Source organism: Octopus bimaculoides, chromosome 2 (genome assembly GCF_046866305.1).
Source record: "Octopus bimaculoides isolate indiv1 chromosome 2, ASM4686630v1, whole genome shotgun sequence".
NCBI lineage: Eukaryota > Metazoa > Mollusca > Cephalopoda > Octopoda > Octopodidae > Octopus > Octopus bimaculoides.
The window spans coordinates 101419358-101429950 of record NC_142929.1 but is presented as its reverse complement, the minus strand read 5'-3'; the positions used below and the strand labels follow the sequence as shown (position 1 = coordinate 101429950).

The following is a 10593-nucleotide window of genomic DNA, read 5'->3' as shown; positions in this document are numbered from 1 at the left end:
GCAGCAGTCTCTTAGAACTTGTGTGTCATTGCCCTTCAGATTTATCTTCTTGAACTTACAGGCGACTATGTAAGCACAAGTCTTGTCATAGATTGGGCATCTTTTCGTCCTGGACACACAACTGATTGCTTATGCTGCTTTCTACACCCATGTTTATCATTGAGATGTTGAGTCTAAGATGTGTTGAAATATTGGGCTCCAAAAATGCTGATGCATCCCCACTTTTTCCTTCTTTTTCTTTATCTCTTAATCATTGACTGTTTTGTTTCAAGGTCTCCGAAACTGATGGGAAACAAAAGCAGGAAGTTATCAGCAAACTAGAGGTCTTTCTCAAATACTTGTAACAGAGTGAACTCTGCTACAGGCACCTGAAAACCAGGTAGTGCTGTTAAAGCAAGCAACAGATTAATTCTAGTCAGTGATTTCTGTTCATACATACTCTTGCCTCATTTTATCTAAAATTGGAAAAATTTGTCTGTATGTATGTGTGTGTATTCATTCTATTTGTTTTCTACCCAGAACATAATGAGTAATGATATATCAGAACAGAAAGAGCTCCCTGTTGTCAGGAACAAAACTAACAGCGTTCAGATGAAGAATATAAATAGATTACGCCGCAAGTCTCTACAGTACAATATTGAAGATAATCCACCATTACATCTTACGTTTTTGTTTGGAATACAGGTGAGATATTTTTGTCACATACCATTGTTTTTATTTCTTTCTCATATACCTCTCTCTTTATCCATCCATCCCCATCATCATCACCACCATCATCATTATTTAATGTCTGTTTTCCATGTTGGCATGGGTTGGATGGTTCAACAGATGCTGGTAAGCCAGAGAGCTACACCAAACTCCATTTGTCTGTTTGGCACAGTTTCTTCAGCTGGATGCCCTTCATAATGCCAACTATTTTACAGAGTGTACTGGGTGCTTTTTATGTGGCACCAGTAGAGTTGCCAAGTAGCTTGCAGGACAAAGACCTCTAGACTGGGAGAGGGAGTGGAACCAAGGGAAGTGGCTGTGTGCCTGGTGAGAGATTACAGTATAACAGAGGGACAGAGATAGGTGTCTTACTATGGAGGGGATACTTGGTTACCCCAGTAGGACAAGGAATGAAAGGAAAGGGAGAGAGAACTAAGGAAAGGTGGAGAGAGAGAAAAATAGATGGTGTTAGAGATGTATTGGGGCCAGGGTAGGTGTTCCATATGTGAGGGGAGATGTTTAGAGATGGGGAAGACATGGCTGTTGCCAGTGATGGTGAGAGAAAATGGAGTGGTTGGGAGAAGGAGGTATGGTAGATATGTTAGAGTGTGGAAAGGGTTTGGATAGGCACATGAGGGAGAGTGGAGGGACTGTAGTGGGTGATGATCATGGGTAGTAGTGGGATGGGGGATGTTGGGAAGATGGGTTATAGGGTGTTTTGACAGAGGACAGATTATGTGTGTAAGTGGTGGGGGACATGGTCATAAATGACATGCCTGTATGTATGGATGGGCACAGTTTTTACTTAGCTATACATGTCTTGTCAAGCACAGCATATTTCTAGAGATCTTGGTCCCTTGTCATTTCCTCTGTGATGCTCAACATCTGAAGATCATTTCTCACCATTACTCCCATGTTTTCTTAGGCTACCCCTTCTACAGGTTCCCTTTACAATTAGAGATCAGCACTTCTTGATGCAACTGTCCGCATTCAAATGCATTGCATGACCATAACAATACAATCTTCTCTCTTGCACATTGCATCTGATGCCTCTAATACCCAATTTTTCTCTTAAAACACTTACACCCTATTGTACCTGTCCAGTGGAGCATTCTGGGTCCATTTCTTTGAAGCCTTTGCATATCCTCTGTTTTCAAAGCCCATGTTTTCATTGCTGTGTTGCATAACTGTTCATACACATGTGTCATGCAATCTGCCTTTTACTCTGAGAAGTTTCAGGTCTAGAATCGAAGGGCCTTAGAGTCAATCTAGCAAAAACCAAAGTCTTAATAAGTAGGAAGGCAGGCAAAACACAAACCTCTTCAGGTAGATGGCTCCTGCTCGATTTTTAGAAAAGGCATAGGTAGAAACTCCATAAGATGTACCCGGTGTAAGCTATGGGCACTTAAGAGGTGCAGCAATATCAAAGGAAGGCTAACTGGGAAGATAGTTTTTGTGTGGCAAATGCTCAGGGGAAATAAATACTGAAATGTGCAGAAAACAGCTTCTGTCACGTGTCAGGGGGAAGACTAGAAGTAGTTGATAGCTTCCATTACCTAGGTGACCAAGTCAGTAGCAGGGGTGGATGCTCGGAGAGTGTAGCTGCTAGAATAAGAATAGCCTGGGCAAAGTTCAGAGATCTTCTACCTCTGCTGGTGACAAAGGGCCTCTCACACAGGGTAAAAGGTAGATTGTATGATGAATGCTTGTGAACAGCCATACTACATGGTGGTGAAACATGGGCTGTGACTGCTGAGGATATGCATAAGCTTGCAAGAAATGAAGCTAGTATGCTCTGCTGGATGTGTAATGTCAATGTACATACATGACAGAATGTAAGCGCCCTGAGAGAAAAGTTGGATATAAGAAGCATCAGATGTGGTGTGCAAGAGAGATGACTGCACTGGTATGGTCGTGTGTTGCATATGGATGAGGACAGCTGTACGAAAATGTGTCACACCCTAACAGTGGAGGGAACCCGTGGAAGAGGTAGACCCAGGAAGACCTGGGATGAAGTGGTGAAGCACAACCTTCGAACCTTAGGCCTCACGGAGACGATGATAAGTGACAATAAACTGCACTTGCGAAGAACTGTTGAGTCAAGTGAAGTCATTGTCGTGGCTGATGACAGTACCGCCTGATTGGCACACGTGCCTGTGGCACATAAAAAGCACCATTCGTGTGTGGTCGATGCCAGTGTTGTCTGACTGGTCCTGTGCTGGTGGCATGTAAAAAGCACCATTTGAATGTGGTCGATGCCAGTGCCAACTGACTGGTCCCATACCAGTGGCACATAAAAAGCACCATTTTGAGCATGGTCATTGCCAGTGCCACCTAACTGGCCCGCATGCTAGTGGCATGTAAAAAGCACCCACTACACTCTTGGAGTAGTTGTCATTAGGAAGGGCATCCAGCTGTATAAATTTTGCCAGATCAGATTGGAGCCTGGTGCAGCCTTTTGGCTTTCCAGCCCTCAGTCAAACTGTCCAACCCATGCCAAAATGGAAAGCAGATGTTAAACGGTGATGATGATGATGATGATGATGGAGTGGTCCCTTATTACGAACAAAGGTAGTAACTCTCTGAACTTTGCCCAGCCTATTCTTATTCTAACAACTATGCTTTTAGAGCATCTTCCTTCACTGCTAACTTGGTGCCTAGTAAGTGGATTTCTAAGGATCCCCCTGGATATTTGAAGAGGTCTATTTTCTGGTTATTGTACCTGCACATCTGCCACACAGAAAGACTACTTCCTCTGTTAACCTTCCTGTGATGCCATTGCACCTCTTATGAGTCCATAGCTTGCACTAGGTACATTGTACAGAATTTCTACCTGCATCTCTTCTACATATCAAGCTGGGCCATCTTCCTGAGTGGATTAGTAATTTGTCTGGTTTCCTACTTACTAGGACTTTGGACCTTGCTAAATTTACTAAGGCCAGTTGATTCCAGACCTTGCTTCCACACCTGCAATTTCTTCTCTAACTCTGGTAGTGATTCAGTTATAAAGATAAGGTCATCAGTGTAGAGGAGCTCCCAAGAACAGCCAGTCTTAAATTCCTGTTATAGGCTGGAAGACAATGATAAACAAGTTGGGGCTTAGAACTGAATCTTGGTGAACCCCTACCTCTACACTATATTCACTTTACTGAAGGCATCCTTGTACATGGCTTGTACAGTTCTCACCAACCACTTATATATCACTATCATAGTGAAGTTTAACATCATTATAGTGATTTAAACTTCATTTAGCTTGGACATGCACTTATGACTAGACAAAAATAAGCAACAGTCCTTGTATCCAATGCCCAATCCTAAATTTTAGGTTTAAGTGTCTGGGAAAAGTGAGTATTATACATGAATCATCATCATCATCATCGTTTAACGTCCGCTTTCCATGCTAGCATGGGTTGGACGATTTGACTGAGGACTGGTGAACCAGATGGTTACACCAGGCTCCAATCTGATTTGGCAGAGTTTCTACAGCTGGATGCCCTTCCTAACGCTAACCACGCCAAGAGTGTAGTGGGTGCTTTTACGTGCCACCGGTACGAAGGCCAGTCAGGAGGTACTGGCAATGGCCACGCTTGAAATGGTGTATTTTACGTGCCACCTGCACAGGGGCCAGTCCAGCGGTACTGGCAACGAACTCGCTCGAATGTCTTTTCACGTGTCACTGGCACAAGTGCCAGGTAAGTGACGTTGGTAATGATCACACTCAAATGGTGCTATTTACGTGCCACTGGCACAGAAGCCAGGCAGCTGGTGCTCTGGCAACGATCAAACCTCATAAATAATAATTCTTAAAACTTTATATTGTATTTTACCTCCACCCCTTTACATTTCCAGACCTTATTTAATGACATTGGAAAGATATCTAAATAATTCAGATATTTAACAGGATTACAGTAGCATTTTAACCTGAATATTTTTTTATCAAATTGTGAAAAAATACAATAACTGAAATTAAATAAGTGAAATAGAAACTATAATAATTTCTATATATATCATTTCCTTTCCAGATTGTCTCTCTCTCCCTTCTTTACTTTTTCAGTGTCTATGTGTCTCTCATTCATCATTAATCCTAATTATCTTTCTGCACATACTTGCATACTGTCTCTCACCACCTTTGTTCTTACTGTTCTAATTACAACTATTTATTTATTTATTTATGTGTTTCAGCCAAGTGGCTGCGGTCATGCTGGTGCACCACTATGTTCATAAAACTCTTAAATGTTAACACTGAATACTTGCTTATTGTTTAAAATAGACCATCGTACTCTCAAAATACATATTAGAGACTTCCTGTTCAAGTAACTGTACCTACTGACAGATGTATGCTTATCCTGGGTCACACTGAAAAGGCATTTGCTTTTATGAATTAGCTTTTTCACATCAGTCACCCTTGACCCTCACTGAACTTTCTGCTTGTGTCAGAACCAAACCTACATGTGCCACTCCTCCCATCCCTCCTTTTGTTTCTTATCTTCTGAAACAAATGTTGGCCCAATATTAAATTTCAAAACTTTCACACTTTTCTAAGTCCTTCCTGTCCATATTGTTGTTGTTTAGTCCTAGTCAGCCCTGTTGAGCTCACCTATCTATGCATGATCAATGGCATTCCAGCTGTTTTTAATTCAGACATGATATTATCTAAAACTATCTTACCCAATGTGCCCTTCTTTTTGAAAGTGGTTGGTTGTTGGATATGATTTAAAGGGTATTTGGCTACCATTTCTCCCAGATTGAATGAGTGTATAGATGCTCACTCATTGGCTTACCCTATCCATATGTTTCTTCTCAGTACATTTTTTAGGATTAGTCTACCATAATTCAAACTGAGCATCTATTGGGTGCCATAACAACTTCTAGTTATGCCTATCATGCTGTCTCGGCATGGGAGGGATCACTCTAAGAGCCCTTACCTCACTGCCTTCTTCCCTACAACAGCCAACTATTACATACCACCTTTGTCCAGTAAGAATGGCTAAAAAGCGAGATTTTTTCCCCTACTCACATATGCATATCCACTTTCTCTCAAGGCATGTTATCTTAGAAGCATTGTAAGTTAACTCATTACAGCAACTAATGATAAAACATCAGTTTGTCAAAGAATTCTGGAAAAATTACACTATATAAGCAATAAAAAGTATTAAAAATATCCAAGAAGTGAAACAAAGTCTCATTGGTGTTTAATCAAAATTGTATTGAAAGGTAGTTAAAGAAGACTATAGTGTAGCAGAAGAAACAGTTTCACTCAACAATGGCCTTGGCACAGGAAGTAGGGTAAAGATTTATTGAATGCTGATAACAAAACCCTCTCTCATGGCACCCTTAAGAAGTTAACAAAATTGCAATTCCAAACTAGTTCAGATAGCAAACTAGAGTCTTTTCCACATTTCATTTTAACAATAGACCTATTAAAGTATAGTGAAATAACTGAAGCTTTAGAATAACTTTCAGAAAACTGTCCTATTTTTAAACAAAGTCAGAAATTTGTAATGATGGCTTTGAATTGTGACAAGGAAGACATTCATGAAAAGAATAGAAAGTAGTCTATCCTTATAGAAACGAGAACCGGATAGACTAGTAGCATCATTATTTTGTATTGTTTCATACTTTGTGCTTGTTGATTGAACAATGTGTGTGTTATTTTATCAAATTACATCTAATTTTATTCAAAGGTGCATTGCTATCCTGCTTCATTTAAAAATCAACTTATTGAATTTCCATATAACTTCAATACAAGAAAAAGCATGTAACTCTTGATACACATGAATTGTTATTGTTTCTCATCATACACTGTCCACCTTTTGTTCTCTATACCTACCACACACTGCTTGAAGCTTACAAATTTCCTACACTCAGATCCCTGGATTGCATTTTTATATATTGAGATGCTCCATTACATGTATTTAGTACTTTTTCTTCCATTTACACACATGCACACACACAAACACACTTATGCATAGCTGTATACATGTACATGAGTATGTATATATATATATATATATATATATATACAATATAATATACATGGATAGGTACCTTGGGCAAGTGTCTTCTACTATAGGTTAGGGCTGACCAAAGCCTTGTGAATAGATTTAGTTGACGGAAACTGAAATAAGCTCATATATGTGTGTGCAGGTGTATGTATGTATATATATATATACATATATATATATATATATATATATATATATATGGGAGAATTTACGAAAAAACAACAGACGAGGACAGGTGGTGTAAACAACAAAAAGATGTATTAGTTTAACGCTCAGGAATAGAGAAAGTCTTTAACGTTTCGAGCTACGCTCTTCAACAGAAAGAAATAAGGAGAAAAACAAGGAGGAAAAAAATATAAATGTAGTGGTCAGCGATCTATCTATCTATCTATCTATCTATCTATCTATCTATCTATATATATATATATATATATATATATATATATATATATATATATTTATTTATTTATATATCCCTATTGTTGGTAAGACAAAAATCTGAAAAAGAAGCACACTCTAAGTTATAGAGCAGTATATAATATAAATAAAGTTAGATAAGGCTGGTTTATGAGATTACCCCGCGTTTCACATCCATAAAGTGCTTAGCTGTATAGCATATCTTCAAATCCCAAAACCTGTTGGCTTAATGCCTCTCTGGTGAGTGGTTCGTTCGAGAAGCATTAAGCTAACAGGTTTCAGGATCTGTTGATATGCCGTAAAGCTAAGCATTTTATGGATGTGAAACCCAAGGTAATCCCATAAACCTGCTTTATCTAACTTTATTTATCTATACTATATATCTATACTATATATAAAACAGAGATGTGTGTGTAATCGCTTTTCACGTGAAACCGACTTCACCAAATGCTTCCATACTTGTCATACATGAATAATTTGACCTCGGATAAATTTTAGGCTCTTCATTTGATTTTTTTAATTAAAAATAAATAATATTGCTTTATATTTAAGATTCACTTCTTTAAAAAGGTTCCTCAACGTCAACTTCCGGTATTGACGTAACAACCGCAAAAAGCTTCACTCTCTATTTTGTGTGTGAGTGTGTGTGTTCGTGTGTATGAGAGAGAGTGAGAGAGAGTAAATACTACATACACACCGCTCTCTCACTCTGTCTCACACACATACACATGCACACACACATCCCTTGACTCACTCACACTCTGTCTCACACACATACACATGCGCACACACACATCCCTTGACTCACTCACACTCTGTCTCTTACAAACACACACATACATAAATGTATACAAACATATTTACAAAGACACACATGTGTATGCGCGCGCGCGTGGGGGGGGGGGTTCCACAATCGCCATTTATTTCAATTACTCTTGTGAGGATTTTCACGTAAATCATTTCTTTCATTTAATCCCCATTTTAATTTTCGTAAAAGTTTCCAAGTACCAATGAGGCTTTTTGGCACATCTTCAATTTTCCCCATTCATGAGAGGCACCCAGCCATCATTCATCTGAGAGTCCATCTACAGAATGTCCTCAAATTTCTATACAGCATATTTTGCCTTTTTTTCTTCAAGTATAAAAGCAACAATTTCATTCCCGAGCAACGCCGGGTGCCTCTGCTAGTATTATATAAAATATATGTGTGTGTGTGTTTGTGTGTGATTATTTTACTGTTTACTTGCCTTGACATTGCATGATAGTTGTAAGTGACTGTCATGCAAGTGGTGTCCTTTGTTTCTTGTATGAAAACATGTCTGGGCATGATGAAATATTACCTTGGAAACAGAAAAGCATCTAACTGTGCAAAATCTGCCTGATCCAAGGAAGCATGGAAAAGCAGATGTTTGATATATATAGATAGATAGATAGATAAAACTTACTTGGAAAAGGATGTATGGCGTTCGATCATATAATAATATAAATAATATATAAATATATGCATATATACATACATATATGTACATACCTACATATATATGTATATATACATGCATATACGGGTACAGGACATAAAAAGAAACGTTAAACACAATGAAAAATGAAAACATAGAAAACGAACTTTTTTTCGAACAACGAAAAAAACAAACAGAGAAACGAGACATGCAACATAAAGAATATACCCCTTCCTCAGTTGTCCCTGTTTTATCTACTCTACGTTTCGAAACGTGGAGTAGATAAAACAGGGACAACTGAAGAAGGGGTATATTCTTTATGTTGCATGTCTCATTTCTCTGTTTGTTTTTTTCGTTGTTCGAAAAAAAGTTCGTTTTCTATGTTTTCATTTCTCATTGTGTTTAACGTTTTTTTGATGTCCTGTACCCGTATATGCATGTATATATACATATATATGTAGGTATGTATATATATGTATGTATATGTATATATATAATATATATATATATATATATATATATATATATATATATAATACAAAATGGGACAAGAACGCAAAACATCCAGACAGTTAGGTGATACAAAACATCCAGAAAGATGATACAATGAAAACAAGGAGGGTCATTTGGAGTTTTTTTTCCTCAGTCGAGTTCCAGATTATCTTTGCAATTTCGGCTGGTTATACTCGAAATTGCTCCAATCTGGTGACCAGCCCCAAGGTAAAATTAAGCTAAGAGCATTAGATTCCTTGGAAGAAAGCAGCGAATGTATGTGAAAACAAGGACGGAAAAAAAACGGAGAATGTTACACAAATACAAATAACAGGACATAACAACAGGTGTCTTTCGACTAAGGACGAATTAAATTAAGCTGGTGTATGTGTGGAAATCAAGCCTTATGGCAGGGATACAAGATTTCACCGGCACAGGGAGGAATATAGATGTTGCACAGACGACTGCCAAACCAAGAAAGAAAGATCAGGCTTGGCTGAACACCGGTCACGTGGGGGAGAGAAGAGAGAGAGGTAGAGGCAGAGAGACAGAAGAATTAAGGAGGGGTGAGAAAAAATGATAGGGGCACAGTGAAGTGAAAAGAGGAGGGAAAGTTAGCAAGAAGAGAAGGCAGGGAAATGTGAGATAGGGGGAACGAAAGAACGAAGAGTGGAATGAATAAATAAGCGTGAAAGGGCTGATAGAAAGAAAGAATGGAGTCATACAAGATTTACATAAATATATACTTACATATAAGAGACCAAAGTGTATGTACGCCACTATATATGAAAAATACAAAATGGGACAAGAACGCAAAACATCCAGATAGTTAAGTGATACAAAAAAGGGACAACAAAACATCCAAAACATGTATACATACATACATATATATATATATATATATATATATATACACACACATATACATATATATATACATCAGTAGAGACCATGGAGTGTATTTGTAAGCTGACTTAGCTGGTGAGCTGCCACTGATCAGTAGCTACAAGTGTATTTCTATTGGACAGTAAAAAGTACAACATATGCTGTCTGGAAACATCCTGAGACATCCTTTGTGTGAGTGCATGTGCACACATACATATATATTCACTAGCATGGTTCCATGGTTAGGAAGTTTGCTCCTCAACTACATGCTTTTGGATCCAGTCCTGTTGCATAACACTTTGAGAAAGTCTCTTCTATGTAGCCCTAGGTCAGTGAATGTTTTATGAGTGAATTTGGTAGACACACACTGTACAGAAGCCCACCACATATGCGTATGTGTGTGTGTGTTAATATTCTTGCACTTTGTATGGAAAAGGTACTGAACTACTAATGGTGTCGTTTGTTGACAATTCTCTAGTAACAAGATATCTTGCTAGATCTACTCTTTCAAATATGAATGGATTGAAGAAATGTCCTTAATTGAAAAACAAGTAAGATTTAGTAACAGGCTGTAGTAAAACAATACTTCAATAGTATGTATACATTTAACCCATGCTAGGATGGAAAAG

The 10593-nt window shown here is 38.2% G+C and overlaps 1 protein-coding gene across 6 annotated transcripts in view; it reads left to right on the top strand.

Annotated features, from left to right (window-relative positions):
* LOC106868825 (solute carrier family 23 member 1) overlaps positions 1–10593 on the top strand; it is a 182947-nt gene that overhangs the window by 126060 nt on the left and 46294 nt on the right. For 5 of the 6 annotated variants that reach the window (XM_089347311.1, XM_089347310.1, XM_089347314.1 and 2 more), the window contains one exon: positions 520–684. In XM_089347311.1, coding sequence (XP_089203437.1) covers positions 520–684 — 165 coding nt within the window. Of the gene's footprint in view, positions 1–272; positions 380–519; positions 685–10593 lie in introns of all 6 variants that reach the window. The other variant, XM_089347315.1, reaches the window with a different exon arrangement.